This window comes from Erythrolamprus reginae, chromosome 1 (assembly GCF_031021105.1).
Source record: "Erythrolamprus reginae isolate rEryReg1 chromosome 1, rEryReg1.hap1, whole genome shotgun sequence".
Classification (NCBI taxonomy): Eukaryota; Metazoa; Chordata; class Lepidosauria; order Squamata; family Dipsadidae; genus Erythrolamprus; species Erythrolamprus reginae.
In genome coordinates this window covers 105,601,160-105,620,887 of record NC_091950.1, presented here as the reverse complement: position 1 = coordinate 105,620,887, position 19,728 = coordinate 105,601,160, and the positions used below count along the sequence as shown (strand labels likewise).

The 19,728-nt window shown below is 36.9% G+C and overlaps 1 protein-coding gene across 3 annotated transcripts; it reads right to left on the bottom strand.

The window, feature by feature from the left end:
- Positions 1-2,368: 2,368 nt before the first annotated feature.
- FBXO3 (F-box protein 3) lies at positions 2,369-19,728 on the bottom strand. Of its 3 annotated transcripts, none has more exons than XR_011559853.1 (12): positions 19,512-19,712; positions 16,800-16,889; positions 15,882-16,045; positions 15,161-15,275; positions 14,848-15,052; positions 14,094-14,139; positions 11,612-11,696; positions 9,639-9,761; positions 8,389-8,504; positions 7,835-8,025; positions 5,017-5,660; positions 2,369-4,934 (listed from the first exon to the last, which is right to left on the bottom strand). XR_011559853.1 is itself a non-coding variant. In XM_070761199.1 (11 exons), exons 1-11 carry the CDS (start codon positions 19,616-19,618, stop codon positions 5,535-5,537), a joined length of 1,368 nt encoding a protein of 455 aa, XP_070617300.1. In that variant the 5' UTR covers positions 19,619-19,728; the 3' UTR covers positions 4,247-5,534. The 3 variants fall into 3 exon arrangements, 1 of the variants encoding a protein (XP_070617300.1); XR_011559860.1 differs by having other exon boundaries at positions 4,307-4,934; positions 5,338-5,660; XM_070761199.1 differs by having other exon boundaries at positions 4,247-5,660; positions 19,512-19,728.

Genomic DNA, 19,728 nt, shown 5'->3' with positions numbered 1-19,728 from the left:
TACACTGTCGGGTTGGGAATAATTGGGAAATGTCAATCCCCATATTGATGGATGGATGCATTTCTAAATTCACTGATACCTCTGCTACTGTACCAGATGTCTCATTTAGGACATTTGTCTTACCCACCTAAGTGTTTATGTAGCAGCCCTGCCATCCCTAAATAGGGCAAGACAGCAAAACCACTGTTCATATGTGAATCCAATAATATAAAATCTAAAGAAAAGATGTACAAGAGGCACCTTGGAGGAACTAGGATCTAAATCATGAAAAGGGAAGGAGCCATCCTCTAGTCCTGGGATCTCCAACCTTGGCAACTTTAAGACTTGTGGACTTCAGCTTTGCTGGCTGGGGAACTCTGGGAGTTGAAGTCTACAAGTCTTAAAAGTTGCCAAAGTTGGAGACCCCTGCTCTAGTCCCAGGATGAGGGATCAGAGATTGCTTTCCCTTTTATAACCCTTCTTTTTTGCTATTTTCTTGTGCTACTTTCCAGGGATGAAAATATGCAATTGTTACATGTTTCTTTTGATTGAGGCCACAAGAAAGGTTCCATTTTCCAGCATTTTAGTTGTGTGTTTAAGATTAGCTTTAAAAAAAACCCTCTACAGGCCTTGGACCTTGGGCATGGATTTGCAGCAAGGATCAGCCAGATTCCTCTGGGAGGGTCTTAAAAGGTACTCTCTCAAGTTAAGCTCAGTGCCTGGCAATGTAACTTACTTGGCAACAATATGCAGGTTATTTGCCACTGCTGATTTCTAGAATTTTCCCTCCAACTTTGTCTAGATCAGTGATTTTTAACCTTTTTTGAGCCGCGGCACATTTTTTACATTTACAAAATCCTGGGGCACACCATCAACCAAAATGACACAAAATGACACTCTAACGTAGTACATACTCCCGGTATACATCTAGTTAATAATATAGTTCCTAAATGTATTTATACTCCTTAGTGTGAAACCTGGGCCTGTTTCAATGAACACAAAAGGGATATCCTGGCAGGAATGGGACCGATGTTTAATTTCCTCACGGCACACTGGTTGAAAAACACTGGTCTAGATTACAGCCCTGCCAACTCTGTCCAAATATTAACCAGCCTGAGCTGATGTTACATTTTTGGAATCAACCAAGACTAATGAGATAGGGGCAGCTTCAAAGATCTAGCCATGCATAATGTCAATATAATATTACTCTTATAGGTTTTTAATCTGAAATCTACTTTGTTCAATGAGTCCAAGGAAGTCCATTGCACATTGAATTCATTGCCATGTTAGGAAACATGAAGGATTTTCCGTTGTCTGAGGTGAAGGCAATATGGCACTCCCCCACTTTCATGCCAGGCAGTTAACTGCATTATACTCCATCTAATAGAATGAGACTAATTTGGAGAAGGGCCATATAACCATCTAGAAACACTGTGTTGCCACCCTTTATCCTCTAGTCATATGTTATGCCTGCAGTTGTTTAGCCTGATATAGCAAGTTTGACAGCCATATAAACATGAGGTATCACACTGTGTGTATGCTTTCGAGTCAATATTAACCCCTAGAGACTGCCCAGATAAGTCTCCTTTTTTCTCAGTAAGGTTGTTCAGAAGTGCTTTGCTGTATTGCAGAGGTGGGATTCAGTAGGTTCTGACCGGTTCTGGAGAACCAGTAGTGGAAATTTTGAGCAATTTGAAGAACTTGTAAATAACACCTCTGACTGCCCCCCTCCGGCTGATGGAGGAAATGTGTATTTTACAATTTCCTTCTCCTGGAGTGGGGAGAGAATCGAGATTTTACCGTATCCTTTCCTTGCAATGCCCAAACCATGCCTACCAAGCCACACTCACCAAGCTACACCTACAGAACTGGACTTGAAAAAAATGTGAATCCCATCACTGTATTGCTGTAATTTGTATTCTATAATAATAGAAATAAATCTATAATTTATTTATAGATTCAATCCAGAGATCTGACTGTTACCCTTAAAACATGTGTGGCTTTGGCTTCCAACTATCTCCGATGAAGTTTTTTCAACTTGCGCATTCCTGTTGGACCATTTCCAGCTCATGGGAGATTAAGGATATCATAGACCTTTTCGGTAGTTGTCCCTATGCTGTAGGACAGCATGCCTCATGAAATAGGGAATACCCAAATCTCATTTTTCACAAATCATTTAAGACCTAGTATTCTGTTGAGGATTTGGAGCCTAGTCATATTCAGGCTGCCTTTTAAATAGTCTGTTCCTTTTTTCATGATACATATTTCCATATTTTTTGTAAAACCCTGGAGTTGCATAGTAATGGGACAGTGAAAAAAAAAAACAAGTTAATAAATTAATCGAACAATGTAAAGCATAAAGCTCCAATGTAAGAAGCACATCATCAAATAAAATGTAGTGTATTTAATAATGCTATTTGCATCAAAAGAGAATATTGAGTTGGATGCAATACAATGGCATTTTGTAAGGCAACATACCTGATTGTATGCTTTTAAGTATCCTAATCCAGTCTTAATATTTTACCTATACTGTACTAGCAATAATAGTACAAGCCCAATAAGTCTAAAAGTGTCTTGTATACAAATGAAGCATTAAGATTAGAAGTAACGGGACAGCATCATAGAAAATATCCTGCTGTAATAACTCCAAACCCTGTACATACAAACCAATTTTTTGGCATTCTGATTTCCTTTTTCAGTGCAAAAAGAAACTGTAGTACAAGTCTTATAACAGCCTTAAAAAAACTTCAGAGTATAAAAATGCATGTTATATGTAATTTGAAGGGGGGGTTTCAAATCTTGACTCTATCACTATGCATGACATAGTCCTATTCATTTTACATAATTACTACTGTACAAAAACATCAAGTCTTTAGCCATTAAAAGTTTGTTTCAACCTTCCTGAAAAAAATGAGCCAGAAGTCTAGGATACAAACAGTTTTTTCATCCAATTTCTCCAACATATTTTACATTAACTTTTAGATTCATTGTCTTGAAATTTAACTTTTGCTTCAGTAAATAGAAGACTAACAATTCAATTGATACAAAAATATTATGTAGAAATTACTGTAATTGCCATATGAATTTTTATCTCACACATTCTCATGTCATTATTCTTCTGAAGTGAAGGATCAATATGTTCCTTTTATCTTATATTTCTTTTCCAATTTATTAGGAAAGCCAATTTTTTCCTATTCCCAAATAAAAATAGAAAATGTGCATACAATAATTTTTGTAATTCCATGGTATGGCAATTTACTACTTAAATTTAATAATAAATAATAACAATTTAGTAGATTTGTATGCCGCCCCGCTCTGTGGACTCAGAGCGTCTCACAGCAAAATAACGTAAACAAATGTAAACAAATCTAATATTAAAAAACATTTAAAAACCCAATATTAAAACCATGCAGCACAGTCATTCCATATATAAACTATATATGCCCGGGGGTATCTAGTTCCCGCGTGCCTGGCGGCATAGGTGGGTCTTTAATAATTTACGAAAGGCAAGGAGCGTGGGGGCGGTTCTAATCTCTGGGGGGGAGTTGATTCCAAAGGGCCGGGGCTGTCACAGAGAAGGCTCTCCCCCTAGGGCCTGTCAACCAACATTGTTTAGTCGACGGGACCCGGAGAAGGCCAACTCTGTGGGACCTAATTGGTCGCTGGGATTCGTGTGGCAGAAGACGGTTCCGGAGGTATTCTGGTCTGATACCATGTAGGGCTTTATAGATCATTACCAACACTTTGAATTGTGACCGGAAACTGATCAGCAGCCAATTTACAACTTCCTTCTACATCAACTCTGAAACCGGGATCTGTACAGATCTCCCAGCATTAAGGATTTTTAACATTCAGTCCTATTGTATGTTTGTGCAAAAGCTTTTCTAAAATCAGTGGGACTAAGTACCATATAAATACTTGTTTCAACTATTTCACTTTTCCAAAATCTTTACAATAACTCTTGATGCAGCTTCTTAGCAATGACTATTTTTCAAATGGATTGTTTATAGAAATTATAAAAATCCATATATCATTCAGAAAACACAAAACTTTTATCTTTAAATCAAAGTTCTAATCATTTATCACATTAGATAAATGGTATTTGAAGGATGAACACTATTTACATATTTTTATTACGTAACAAATGAGAAAATGTAATATGTAATTTGTATTTCATAATCTGGTGCAGCTCAACCAAAGTGTATAGAAGATCTATTATATTATGAGAATGAGTGCATAGTTAAAAACCTGACATTTGTTCTAATCATTTTAGTTTCCTGTTATATTTCCTAATTTTAACAATACCCAATTCAACCTAAAGTTCATAAACACTTTAAATATTTCATTCACTTATGTCAGAGGTAACAATTCAAAACTGTTGCAAAAATAGCATGCCTATTACTACTATTTTATTTGCCATTACAGTTTTATATATATATATATATATATAAAAGAAAACCAAGCACCATTCTACAATTAAATAACTTTCATATATACAGTACTAAAGTATTCCCAATGTAATTTTTTTCAAAATAATAAAGGTTCCCATGCTACTGCATTTCCATCTTGCTTCATCTTCAAAACAAATGAAAAATAAAGGAAAATCTTGTTTGTACACCTGATCAGGTACAAGCCAGAAGCAGTATCAACATTCATATCAATTACTCCACAGTCAAGTATTTAATATATACATACATACACACATGCATGTGTGTTTGTAATTTATATATGCATATATATGTGTATATATACACATACACACATATACAGTGGTAACTCGTCTTACGAACGCCTCATCTAACGAACTTTTTGCGATACAAACCCGGTGTTTTAAGATTTTTTTCCCTCTTCTTCCGAACTATTTTCACCTTACAAACCCAAGCCGCCGCCGCTGGAATGCCCCGCGTCCGGACTTCCGTTGCCAGCTGAAGGTTCCTCTCACTGGTAAACCCCACCTCCGGACTTCTGTTGCCAGCAAAGGGCCCGTTTTTGCGCTGCTGGGATTCCCCTGAGGCCTCCCTCGCTGGGAAACCCCACCTCCAGACTTCCATTGCCAGCAAAGTGCCCATTTTTACACTGCTGGGATTCCCCTGGTACTCCCCTCACTGGGAAACCTCCGGACTTCCGTGTTTTTGCGATGCTGCAATTTCCCTGAGCCTCTCCTCGCTGGGATTCCCTTCATTTTTGCTGGCGCTGCTTTAAATCCCAGCAAGGGGAGCCTCAGGGAAATCCAAGCAGCACAAAAATGGGCACTTCACTGGCAACGGAAGTCCAGAGGTGGGGTTTCCCAGCAAGGGGAGCCTCAGGGAAATCGCAGCATCGCAAGAACACAGAAGTCCGGAGGTGGGGTTTTCCAGCGGCATAAGGCAAAAGGGGTGAGTTTTGGGCTTGAATGCATTATTCGCTTTTACATTGATTCCTATGGGAAACATTGTTTTATCTTATGAACTTTTCACCTTACGAACCTCATCACGGAACAAATTAAGTTCGTAAGACGAGGTACCACTGTATACTCATCTATTTGCAGAACACCAAACATTATTTTGAAAGTCTGATCAGGTCTGACGTGGACAACGCCCAGAAGGAATTGGAATGCCTAGAATTCTATGTCTATCTTCATATTCGTCAGTATCAGTCGAGTCTCCGTCCTCATCCATGGCACAGTCATTGTGATTGGTTTCCTAAAAAACAGGAAAGGCAACGTAATTTAGATTTTTAGTTTCTTTAAGGAATCACCCTAGGATTGATAATAATGACAATAATTATTAGTTTTGGTGCCTTCAAGTCCTGGCAACTACTTGTACTAGTTCCTTCAATTTTCTTGGCAAGGTTTTTCAGAAGTTGCTTGCTATTGCTTCCTTCTAGGGCTGAGAGTGAGTAACTAGTTCATGATTCCCCAGCTGGCTTTGTGCCTAAGGCACAATTAGAAATCACAGTCTCCCGATTTCTAATATGATGCCTATAACCATTACACCAAACTGACTCTCTAATGCTTACATAACCATATCAATAAAACACAATAACTAAACCATAAAGAAGTGAATACATTAATATCTCATTTTTGCTTTTTGTGACATCCATATACAGTAATACCTCATGATACGAACTTAATTGGTGCAAGGAGGAGGTTCGTAAGACGAAAGGTTCGTAAGACGAAACATTGTTTCCCATAGGAAACAATGTAAAGTCAATTAATCCGTGCAACCAAAAAACCCCCCGCAAAAAAACGGCTTTCGGCGACTGCTGGGAAGCCGCGCAGCTGTTTTAAAAGGTGACAGCCGGCCTGGGGGGCTTCCCAGCACCCCCCCGAACCCGGGTTCGGGGTTCGAGGGGGTGCTGGCAACGACCGGCTGCGACCTTTTAAAACATCCGCGCCGCTTCGCAGCTGTCTCCTGAAGCCGAACGCTAAAGCCGAACTTCCGCGTTCGGCTTCGGGAGACAGCTGCGAAGCGGCGCGGCTGTTTTAAAAGGTCGCAGCCGGCCTGGGGGGCTTCCCAGCAACCTCCCGAACCGAACCCGGGGTTCAGCAAAATTTTGCCTCTTCTTACGAACTTTGTTCGAGTTACGAACCGGCGTTCGGGAGGCTTCTGGGAAGCCCCGCCGCCCGGCTGTTACCTTTTAAAACAGCCGTGCGGCTTCCCAGCAGTCTCCGAACACTGGTTCGTAACTCAAAAAAAGTTCGTAAGAAGAGGCAAAATTTTTCTGAACCCCGGGTTCGTATCACGAGTTGTTTGTAAGACGAGGGGTTCGTATCTTGAGGTACCACTGTACTTTTAACTTCTTTTCACAATTGGCTGGCTAAATATTTAACTAAATTCCCGCTGCCATATTCTACATGAAATAATAAATCTAAACAGAAAATTTTAATAGATATCCCAAACAAATTGTAGCTAACAAAACTGTATTAGAAATCACCAGTCAGTTACATACAAAATTTCTCAATAATGTAAAGTGTCTAAATAATTGGACTCAACATTCTGCTAAGTAGGCCATGCTAAATAGAAAACAAACATGAATTATTGACAAAATAGGATATGAAACAAAGTCTGATATTTTCTTAATCAGCTAATTCAATTTTTATAGAAGGGCCAATGAGTAAAATATTAATCAACCTCAGTTTTTTCATGAAAATACTGAATAGGATATTTTATTGTATATTGGAGTGCTTTTAAATGTTTTATGAACTTTACCTTAATAATTTGCAGAGAATAATTTTAATCATTTTTTAACAAAGCATATCAAGGCAAGATCTGCTTTTTTATTTACACCATTATAGAGTACCTAAATCAATACAATATAAATTACTGTCACTAGAAATGTAGTCCAAAACAATCCTGTCAAAAAATATTTCATTCTCAGCTACTAATGTTAAGTATCATTGTGATTATATATTAATCATTTATATAAAATTAATCTTGCTGGATTATATTTTTTAATAAAATTACATAGCCGTTATGGATTTTTGCAAAAATTGTAATAGAGCCTCTATTCTGCATGTTTAACCATAGTTTTTGGACTATATGATGCTCTAGACTATAAGAAACGTATTAGCTTTAGAGGAGGAAAAAAGAACCAAAAAAATCTGAAAAATATGGTATTTACTATCAGAAAGCAAATTTGAAGTAGACTAGTTGATTCTGAAAGCTATGAAGTGCATTCAATTATAACCATCCTATGATGGAACAGAGAAGCTGGAGATAAGTTTTATGAAAGCAGTGAGGAATCTGTCAATAAAGGATGTTGTTTCGTTTGATAATTTTTATGCAAAAAGAATACTATTTTAAAAATACAAGTCTACTAGTATTCAGGGACCACATGTAAAAACTATTGCCTAAACCCAGTTGTTTCAACTTACCATACGTGCTATGGATACTTTGAATGTTGGACAAACCATGTGAAATCTAGGAATGGTAACATTAAAAAATCTATCTTTGTAGTATAGACAATGGAATGTATAGTATCCTTCCATGTATCCTGATGTAGTAGCAAATGTAGTACAACTAGTATACTCATAGACTCGACCAGGACTAATTATTGGAAATTCTCCTGTAGAAATAAAATGATTAGAGAACTTTAGAACAAAGTACACATAAATTAAGGCCAAATTATATATTAGGAGTAAATAATTATTTTAAAATGTGATTCAATAGCTTGTAACAAATAGTGGCTTGAAACAAATAAGATGTCATGCATTTCTTACAGATCTCCTTGTTGCTCTATGACAATCAGAATACCGAAATTTAATTTTAATCTGAGCATGAATGTAAAGGTCTTCATCTATTGTGAAATAAATTCTAGACTGAGCACAGCAGCTTGTGTTTTTTCCTTTAAACAGCCAATTTAATCAATCATTTTTATTATTTTGAGCAAATAAACCAAACATCAACATTTTGAAAAAATATCCCTTACCTACTACTCCAGGACCCTGAACCTCCTCCACATCTCCTTTGGCATTTGTTATTCTCCAATATCGACTATCTAATTGACAAGCTTTCTCTGGAAGTGCATCTTTAGACATCTCAATTCTAATAAATTACATGAAACATTTCTTTTAGAAATGTGTCATTTTCATAGCATAGCAGCATACATTGTCCAGAAATATTCATTATTTACTCTTGTGGAAATATTTTTGTAAAGGAAGCAGGGCGGACGCAATCTACATTACATATCAGCTTATGAATGCAATGTAATTTGAGAAAAGTAGGCATTTAAAAAGATATAACCATTTTTTAAAAAGATAAAATAAACAGCAGACATTTTGCTTTCCATATACAGTATACAGCATCACATATTCCTGAAAGATAAAATAAAAACTTCTGACATTTTTTAAAAATTGTCATCAAAGAAAAATATATTAATAAAATAGTCAGAAGGTACCATATGTATTATATCATGAATGCTCAACTAAATTACATAACCACATATTAAGAGGCAGTAAGAAGCATTTTCCTATGGAGATAGATATAATATTTTGATTGTATTGGAAATGCAAATAAAGTGTTTAATAAAAATTAAAGGGAATCCTTGACTTACAACCACAATTGAACCCAATATTTCTGTTGTTAAATGAGACATATTGTAAAGTGAGATTTTCCCTTTCTTACTTCAGTTAAGTGAATCACTGCAATTGATAAGCTATTAACCTAGTTGTTAAGTGAATCTGACTTCCCTAACGACTTTATTTGTCAAAAGGGCGCAAAATGTGGTCACTGCAACCACTTGACTACATAACACTGCAACCATCATAAATGTGAGTCAGTTACCAAGTGTCCAGATTTTGATTGTATGACCATAGGGATGCTACAAAGGTCGTAACTGTGAAAAATGGTCGTAAGTCACTTTTTTCAGTGCCATTGTAACTTTGAACAATCATTAAATGAACTGTTATAAGTCAAGGACTACCTGCACACTAAGGAAACTAACCTGACGCTTGTGGAAACATGTGATTATTACAGGAAAAAATACTGAACTGGAATGGTTTTCAAATAAGCCTCAGGGTTCTACATTGCAAAACAATCTAAAAACTTAGTTGGGTTATCAAGCAGTTTTATAGAAATCAATATTTGCACATTTTTTTCAATTTTCACATTTTTAAAATGTTTTTACTAATTAAACATGTAGTAACACACTAGGCATTGACATGATTTTGCTAATTTTACCTGATTCTATAGGTGAAGAAGTAATGAGGTGGATGCACAGAGCTGAGTTCAGGTAGGAAAGATGTGGAAACTGAAACAGTAATATCTCCTGTTTTGGCTACACAGTCCTTTTCATGAACATATCTAGCAAATGAAAAAGTAAAATTTTATCTGATATATAAAGGAATAAATATTGAAAGATTAAAGCCAACATTACATATTTTAAATAGTGCATTTTATACTTTATTCAAACTTGTATTAATACATGTGCTATTTCTACTGTATTCACATCTAAATATTGTAATGGACATTTCTTCACATCTACTTTTAATCATTACAAATATTTATAAATATCATGAAGATGTTAGTTAAAACTAGGACTGGAAATCCAAGTTTCCAAGAGCAGCTACATCTGCCAGTCAGAGTGCCAAACTGGTACCTAGGTATTCTAGAATCACCTAAACTGTACAGCACAATGCCTTGTCTGTACAATTTTGAAAATCCTGCATAATCAGTGGGGCCCCCATTTTAATGAGTAACAGCAATCACTTATGAAAAAAATTAATATAGCAATCAACACCAACATTATATTCTCCCATTTCTAATTATGACAATTCAATCTCCAAAGGCTTTTTAGAAAGCCATGTTTTAACAAATAACTAGAACAGTGGTTTTCAACCTGGGGCTCGGAACCCCTTTGGAGGTCGAATGACCGTATCACAGGGGTCACCTAATACCATGGGAAGAGACAAATTTCCCATGATGTTAGGAACTAAAGCTTCTAATCTGGCACCCTGGAACATATTTTGACAATCTGACCAATCAGGCATTTACAGTGGGGGTGTCCCTCTAACTTTCCCGTCAATCAGCTTACAGCTCTGTTGGGAGAATTGGTGCTAGACTTATGGTTGGGGGGTCATCATAACATGAGAAACTGTATTAGGGGGCCGCGGCATTAGAAAGGTTGAGGACCACTTAACTAGAAAGTGGTGATAGTATGAGCCATTCTTGTTTGGATGGGGGGTGGGTAGGTAAGGGCAAGTTCTTTCAGAGAAAAGGAGCTTCTACCAAGAATGACTTCCTCTGTTATAACCTTAGCAAAACTTTAGCGCAAACAATACAGATAGTCATCAACTTATGACCATTCATTAGTGACCATTCAAAGTTACAATGGCACTGAAAAAAGTGACTTATGACCATTTTTAAACTTATGACCATTGCAGCATCCCAGTGGTCATGTGATTTATATTTGGATGCCTGACAACTGACTCATATTTATGACAGCTGCAATGTCCCAGGGTCATATGATCCCTCTTTGTGACCTTCTGACAAGCAAAGTCAACGGGGAAACAAGATTCACTTAACAACCATATATTAATTTAACAACTGCAGTGATTCAGTTAATAAATGTGACAAGAAAAGTCATAAAATAGGGGACAACTTACTTAACATATTTCTCACTTAGCAACATAAATTTTGGCCTCAATTGTGGTTGTGTTGAAGACTATCTATACACTAGGAAAACATTTTTTCCTAACAGCCTACCTTTTTTGTATTACAGAAAAATAATAAATGGGTTTTTCATTTTAAAATGTAGTATATTTAAAGAATGTTAGAATTGTTTTCTAAAATGTGGCAACATGTATTTCTCTCAATAGTTTTGCATGTTATTAATACTTTTTTAGAATACTTTGCTTTCTGTAATCTGTAGTACAATACCTTTGCTTATTCATTTGCATACCCTGTTTTCCCACAAAATAAGACATCCCCTGATTATAAGGCCAATCAGGCTTTTGAGTGCATAGCAATAAGGTTAAGCGCTCGTTTTATGATTTTAAAAAAATATATAAAACAGGGTCTTATATTTGGGGAAACACAGTATTATTAATATACCTAAATACTATCAACATTTACATTTATACAAATTTCTGTTTTTTTTCTTCTTAATTACAATAAAATATAATATTGCATACTGTAAATTAAATTTACAATACCTGAAAATCTGGTCTCGGATGATTGGATAGCCGCCTGTTATTACATTGTTAACATAGGTGGTGAACCACTCCAAATAGGAACTACCTAGATGTTGAAGAAGGAAAACAAGTTTACCCCCAAAAAACCCAAAATCCCAGGATCAATTGATTAGATCTTTAATAGAATCTATAAAACTCAAGTCTTCCTTGAAATAAATATATTATCTCATTGATGGACAAGGCAACTATAAACAAGCTATCAGATTAAACTGATACAATATTAATAATTTATGAATATAAACATCAGGGACACAGTAAAGACTGAATAGCTCACTCTTTATGTAGAACTAGAATGTCATAGTTAAAGACATCACTGGAGTAGAAAGATGGATTGGAAATTAGTTTTCAAAGACTTGTAATAACCCGAACAAAGGTTTATAGTAGGGAATAGATGCTGAGAATAATGGTTCCATATAATTTATTTCCTGAAACTGTGCTTAAATAGCTGCCAATCAACTTTCTCCAATCAGGTGAGGTTTTTTTTAAAAAAGTTTCTTTTAATTTTTATTCCTTTCCACAAATTCCATTTTTATAATAAAAGACACCTTAAAATATATCAATAAAATACATATATATATTTTCAATATTTCATAAACCAATATCTTATTTTGCATCTTTTCAACACCTATTATCTAACCCAACACTCCCCTCTTCCATCCTTCATCCCTTCTTCCTACTTTCTTACTCGTTGCTTACTCCTGATGAGTTTCAATTATGTTAGACTATACAGTGATACCTTGTCTTACAAACTTAATTGGTTCCGGGATGAGGTTCTTAAAGTGAAAAGTTTGTAAGATGAAACAATGTTTCCCATAGGAATCAATGGAAAAGCGATTAATGCGTGCAAGCCGAAAATTCACCCCTTTTGCCAGCCGAAGCACCTGTTTTTGCACTGCTGGGATTCCCGAGGCTCCTCTCCATGGGAAACCCCACCTCTGGACTTCTGTGTTTTTGTGATGCTGCAGGGGAATCCCAGCATTACAAAAATGAGTGCTTCGCTGGCAACGGAAATCCGGAGGTGGGGTTTCCCAGCGAAGGGAGCATCAGTGAAATCGCAGCATTGCAAAAACACGGAAGTCCTCGAAACCCCATCTCCGGACCTCTGTGTTTTTGCGATGCTACGATTTCACTGAGGCTCCCCTCGCTGGGAAACCCCACCTCCGGACTTCCATTGCCAGCAAAGCACCCGTTTGTGCACTGCTGGGATTCCCCTGCTGGGATTCCCCTGCAGCATCACAAAAACACGGAAGTCCGGAGGTGGGGTTTCCCATGGAGTGGAACCTCAGGAGAATCGAAGCAGCACAAAAACGGGTGCTTCGCTGGCAACGGAAGTCCGGAGGCAGGGCATCCCAGCAGCGGCGGTGGGTTTGTAAGGTGAAAATAGTTTGTAAGAAGAGGCAAAAAAATCTTAAACCCCGGGTTTGTATCTTGAAAAGTTTGTATGATGAGGCGTTTGTAAGATGAGGTATCACTGTAATAGTGATGGCAAATCTGTGGCACGCAGAACCATATCTGAGGGCATGCGAGGCATTGCCCTATGTCAGCTCCAGCATGCATTTGCATGCTGGCCAGCTATTTTCTGCCTTTTTGACAGTTTTCGCTCTCCCTGCAGTGAAAATGGCCCAACTGGAAGTTCATTTGTGTGCTCATCCTCTCAGCTTCCATTTCGCTGCCAGAGGTTTTCAGGAGCTTTGAACAGTTGCAGCCAGGCCTCTCACATCTCAGCCCATTTCAGCCCATTTCTTCTGCAGCCAGGAAGGCTTTCCTGTAGCTGATAATCGATCCAGAGCTCTGTTATCAGCTGTAGAGATCTTTCCTGAAGGCCTCTGCAGCTGGTAACAGAGCTCCAAATTGATCTGGAGCTCTCTTATCAGCTACACAGGCCTTAAGGAAAGCCTTCCGGGCTACAGAGGAAATGGGCCAAGGTGTGTGAGGCCTGATTGCAACTCTCTGAAGGTAAATAGTAGGGCAGCTCCACTTCCTTTTGTTTCTGAACTTCCAATTGGCCCGTTGGGCCATTTCTCGCCATCCGCGGGCTTCAGGGAAACCCTGGGGAAAGTGAAAAACAGCCCAATGAGCCTACTTGAAGTCAGGAGACGTCAGTGAGATCTGTACGCATGCACAGGGAGGCAGCATGTGCAGCGCATTACATTATGGGTGTGGGCATACACACGCATGCTATCATGTGTGCAAGCACCCTTTTGGCACCTGAGCTGAAAAAAGTTGGCCATCACTGGACTATAATCTCATCTATAATTGATCCAATAGTTGACTCACTTTATTTACTAGGAGGAAAGCTGCTGTAAAGACACATAGTAATAAATCAGACATGTTGAGCATCTCTTGGGAATAAGCATATACATGTTCCTTATCATCCTAATTATCGTCTTCCCGTTATTCCTCTTGAAAATGTTTCTCCGTTAGAGTTCCAAAACATATTTACCTGTGATAAACATATCAATTGCAGATGGATTACGGGCCATTTGATCCTTCAAATAAAATGAAAAAGGTTATTTGTATCCTAAAATAAATATTTTTAATTGGCAAGACGTATATGACATAAACAGCAATAAGATTTGTCAAGTTTCTATAGTGTTTTAGTCCTGTAAACGCACCCTTTAAAAAGTGTGTTGTGTAAATATATCAATTGCTACTAATATTTTTAATAATTTAGAAATTAAACTGGAAAATTTAATTTTGTTATATTATCAAGAACCTAGTTTTAAAAAAGACTAAAAATACTAGAATTCATATAACCAAACATTTCCAAAAGTGTAAATGTTCTTAATAATATACAAGTAAAACTCTAGCTATTACATTAAGATTTGTCAGTCTATTCCAAATCAACATGCAATATTTTATTTCTGATTATTTCCTACTCTCATCTAGCAGTTCCTCTGACTGTTGATCTTGATGCAAAGGTTTTTCCCCCCAACAGCCTAATTAATTTTCATTTTTCTGACAGCCGTTAGAGCCCTTGCTATCCTCTCAAACCTGTTTCCTCTCCACCAGTTACAACTTCTAAACATTCATGTGATCTTTTGCCACTGATGGACGGGGGGAATCAAATGAAAAAGCAGCTGACTTTAAATATTCTACACAAACAGCCAAATTATGCCCATGGTTACATATCAGGTTCATTAAGTTTGTAAACAGTATTATTGCTGTCTAAACATGCATTTACAGATCTTTCTTACTGGACATTGGTAGAAGATTTCATATTTATTGCGACCCTCCACGCTCTCCAGAGCCATATATTGACTCAATCCAGTGTGAATGCAAAAAGTTAAGGGAAGGCATTGCTTCAGTCCTAGTCGCTGCTGAAAACCCCCAGCTGCTGTGTCAATGTCCAATAAATCTTCAGAGCGATAGTGATTGGAGAGTGCCATGCTTCCCATCAACCTTTGTATATATAAAAAAATAGTTTTAAAATATGCTTAAGAACATTAACGTAATTTTGTGCATAAAATTAATTCCAAAAAATGGTTGCAATGAATTTTAATTTCTCACCCTGGGACAACCAGCTTTTGTCCATTATGGATTCGAAAAGAACATCGATAATCATCAGGTAATTTGCAACCAATCTGTGCCTCCACTGCATCCAGATCATCTTCCTGAACACTGTCTGTTATATTAAGAAGTTACAAGTTTTCACACACAATTTCACACAATATAAACAAGCAACAATCTAACACTCAATGCTAAACTGCACAGCAAGTCCCGTGGAAGTCAGCAACCCAGTGTTAGGGTCATCTTCAGAATGTAAACGGGGAACTTTGTAAAACAAAAAGAGCATCTCTATTGAAAATGTTAAATTAGATGCTTCTTGAGTAAGGACGTCTTACACATGGAAGTTTCTAAGTCTATCTCTGTGTTCACGTGCGTGTACTGCAACTTCCCTTAACATTGAAAGACTTGCATTAATGATTTGAAGAGAAGAATTTCATTTTTATACCTGAATGCTGCAGAGCATCTCTTTGGAATGCTTTGCACATTCCTATAGAAAGAAGTAAATAAAACTTTTACTTCCAAAAAAACCTCCAGGCAATTCATAGCTTAACAGCAGCACTCATAGCATTCCTGGCTCCTGTTGTAATTTATATAATTATGACACTTGCTAATAATTGTTATTGTTATTTCTTATATATAAAATGGAAAAATAAATTCAAAATTTAGAAAGAAAAATCAAGGTACAAAGCTTTTCAAAATATCAAGTATATAGTAACAATACCTTTCAAAGAACTAATCATCCGAGGACAGTGCTGCAACAAATATTTTTCCAAATCATCCCAGGCTTTTTTAAGTGTAGCATAATACTGAATATATGTTCCCAAATCAGCATACATATCTATAAAAATTGCTTTCCAGCTCTTAGTTCTTCGAGATTTCTCAGCTCTAAAAAAAAAAATCAAATATATACACATATTTTAAAAGCAGCAAATGGTAATATAAATACCACATCTATATATTACATACATTGACACTGTAGATAAGATTAGAAAAACTGGTTCAAAATTGAAATTCTTTAATATGAGTCTGAAATAGTTACTGCTTGCTAAATATATTGAACTCAATACTTTCTATACTCCATTAATTAAAGCAAGATTGTTTACAAAGATATTAAGATCAGCCCAGATCTATTGACCACTGAATCACTTGGTCTGATGATCTACTCTAACAAACTTAAATTATTCTAGTATACCCACAGAAGAACCAATTAATCTTTTAGAAGCTATTCCTGAAGAATACATTTGATCATGTCAAATTGATATTTAGAAGCATTTCTAGTTAACTGAAAAGGAACAAATCCTCAACTCTTAATTTAATATTTTAAAATATCATATTCTCTCCAAATACATATTTATCCTCTTACAACTCATAGGGAGCTTAAGGAATTAACATATTAATTAATGTATCACATAGAGCAAAAACTCTATGCAATCTACAAATTACTACTTAGTATATAAGTATAGACATAAATGTATGCAAATATTTATAAATAATTACTGATATTTCCAATAAAATTAAAAAATAATTCACCTTGAGGCAATTTCAAAGCCTTGTTTTTCCATATTACAGTTATTAATTTGGATTGGATAAAAATTAGAAGACCTTTTTATTTTATGGAAAATCAAATACCCACACTTACTCAGAAAGAAGCCAGTATTTCTTACAATGCCTCTTCCATAATGGATCATGGGCTGAAAGTTGATTTAATCTCCGACTTACAAAACAGCAACTACAGTAAAGAGATATCAGATTAAATGTAATATTAATGCTAAAGTAATTTTTATTGCACAGAAGTGAATGAAGCTGAAAACCTCCCAGGTTTGAAATTAAAATGAACATACTTTATGCATACCTTTAATACTCAGTTTTTAAATGACCACACATTATCTAGAAGCAGAAGTTCTAAATATATATTTATTTGATCACTTACAGTAGTTTCTTTTTCTGAAGCTTCCAGAATTCAATATTTAAAGAAATTGCCAACATTGATTTGGAAAGATGGAATTAATGACAAGCAAACATGGGAGTCAATTAAAAAGAAATAAAATGTTCCCACTACTAGAAATATAGTTTTCAATAAATAATGCAAACCTATTACCCTTAGTTAATTTCCTTTTATAATTTTGAATGTCAAACTCAACATTTTATATAAAATTCTACCAGCACATAGAAAGTTGTACCCTCAAGGAACAATCTGTATAGTGGTGTCATTAATAGTTAGAAAGAATGGACTACCATTGCAGGTTCTACCAGGTGGTGATTTTGCTAGCTTTTTTTGAAAACAATTAAGAGCTATCTTCTGGCATAGGGTGTTGGGAGGGTAGGAAAATCTATGATGTTCTTATTGACTGGTTTGCTCAGTTGCCACTTTTATGTTCTTTTGTTTTGTTTTTATTTTACCTTGCTATGGTTTTGTATTTTTAACGTTTGATGACCAGAGTCATTTTATAGTTTTTTAGTTCTTCCATTCACAAGTGTTTTAAAACAAGTTACTTTCTCTTACAGTTTTAGAATAAGATTATCTTATTCTAAAGATAATGTATAGTTAAATTATGTCAGGTATTGCTGGCAGATCACAATAACTAACCAAAAGGTTTAAAGAGACTGACAAAACAAAATCTAATAAAATGTCGAAACATTTATCCTATAATTTTATTCAGATGTTCATTATGCAATTGGTTGTTATTTAGTGGCCAACTGAGGGACCCCACTTTCAATTTCGCTTGATGTTGCTTTCCCAACACAAACATTAGATACTAACTGTCTAAAAATCTATGTAGATTTTCAATCATCTAGTCATTGTCTTCCCAAAGATGCTTTTTCAAGAGGCAACTGGACTTCCTGGTTTTTCTTTGAAGATGTTTTGCATCTCATTCAAAAAGCTTCTTCAGAACCAGAAAGTCCAGTTGCTTTTTGAAAAAGTACCCTTAAGACTAGACACTAACTGAAAGAAACCTCATGTTAGCACTATGTACATAACTGATTGGGTTTGGCAATATATAAACAAACTAACAATGTATGCTTAAATGTATTAAAATACTATAGCTTTAAGAGTTAGTGTTGCAGATTGCCATAATCTATAATCTGCATACAAATCTAATAAATAAACAAACAAATAAATAAAAGGGAGCCAGAAGGGTAATTCTCTCTCTCCTATTTGTTATGTTTTCTGTGACTGCTGTAGTAGAAACTGTGTTAAATGCTGGTTTATGTATTTGTAAGCTGAACAAGTAAGACTTATAATACTGTACATGTATTGACTGATTTAACTGTGTATGACTGGGACTATTCTTGACTACGATATTTGCCAAACTAAATAATATTTTATACACTTAATATATCTGGTTTGTCTTAATGAACCATTATTCATATCTCTGGGCTATCAACTCGATATCTGCTGGAACTCCATGTTTCCCCTGTGTATGTGTATTTTTGACAACTCAGAGATCACTCTGCACATTCCTTAACAATTCATTTTTATTTTCACTTTTTAAACTATTTTCAGTAGAGATTCTTTCCCTGTTATTTTAGAGGAAGGGAGCAATTTCACAGAAAAAAAATATTTGAAAGGTTAAATAGCTCCTACTTCCTCTAATCTACTGTAGGGGCTGATATATTTTCCATTACAAAAGGTGGCTCATTTAAAATCTTCAACAGAAAATAACACGGGGACACTGGCACTATAAACCCTTCTGAGTCAATTCAACTACCTTTTACAGTGGGAACGCTCAGCCCACACCGCTAATAATGATACTAATTGTGTTCCCCTTTCTCAGCAAAGCCTTAAATACCGTATCACCAGGGCAAGGCCCGTTTTAACGCAGTGAATAATGCGAGCACCTGTTGATACATGCAAGCCTGATGAAAGAGACCTGTCCATCAGCAAAGGGAGGTGCTTGGAAGGTTCTTCGATGCCCTGGCAAGGAAAAGCCTTCAGCTCTTGCAGCCCGCAACCAGCATAAAGAAATGGTTTCTCCACACATAAAGGCCTCTGCCCAGCTTCCTGCCCCACGGAAGTCCCCATTTGCCCCAGTTCGCTCGACCTCAAGGAAAGCCTCACCCTTTTTTCGTCACCTATCCCCATTTTCCAGCCTGTTCGGAGACCTTCGGAATACCCCTCCCTCTCTACGCCAGGCCTTCCAATCCCCATCCATGGGGGGGACGGGGATGAAGCTACCGAGCTGGCTTCTCCCCTCGCCCCCCGCACCCCAATGCCTCTCCTAAGAGGACACCACCGCCCTTCGCCTCCCTTCTTTTCCAATTGCTGGCGCTGCAGGGGAAAGTAAGGGGCGGGTGAGTCGTGCCACCGGCTCGGCCTCAGCTTTCCCCCATTCCGGGCGGTTGCCCCCACCTCATGAGGTCTTTGTAATCCAGGAAGCTCAGAATGAGCAAGAGCGGGTCAGTGGGCAATTGCTCCAGGCTGAGGGTCGTCAAATCCTGCTCGGCAACAGCCGCCATCTTGACGCTTGCCCTGCTGGCTCTTTGCTCCCGGCCCGAGGCTCCGCCCCCTTGAGCCACGCGGAAGGAAGCCCGGCCACAGCCTGTTACCTCCGCGCTGTAGACGCGAG

Bases quoted from the DNA above. Each gene is read 5' to 3' on its own strand.
- FBXO3 (XM_070761199.1), bottom strand. From the start codon at position 19,618: ATGGCGGCTGTTGCCGAGCAGGATTTGACGACCCTCAGCCTGGAGCAA. The intron at 14,140-14,847 runs GTAAGAAAGATC...TTTTATTTGAAG, and splicing joins AAATCTTCTACCAATGTCCA to GATCAAATGGCCCGTAATCC. The intron at 8,026-8,388 runs GTAAGGGATATT...TTATTTCTACAG, and splicing joins TCAGGGTCCTGGAGTAGTAG to GAGAATTTCCAATAATTAGT.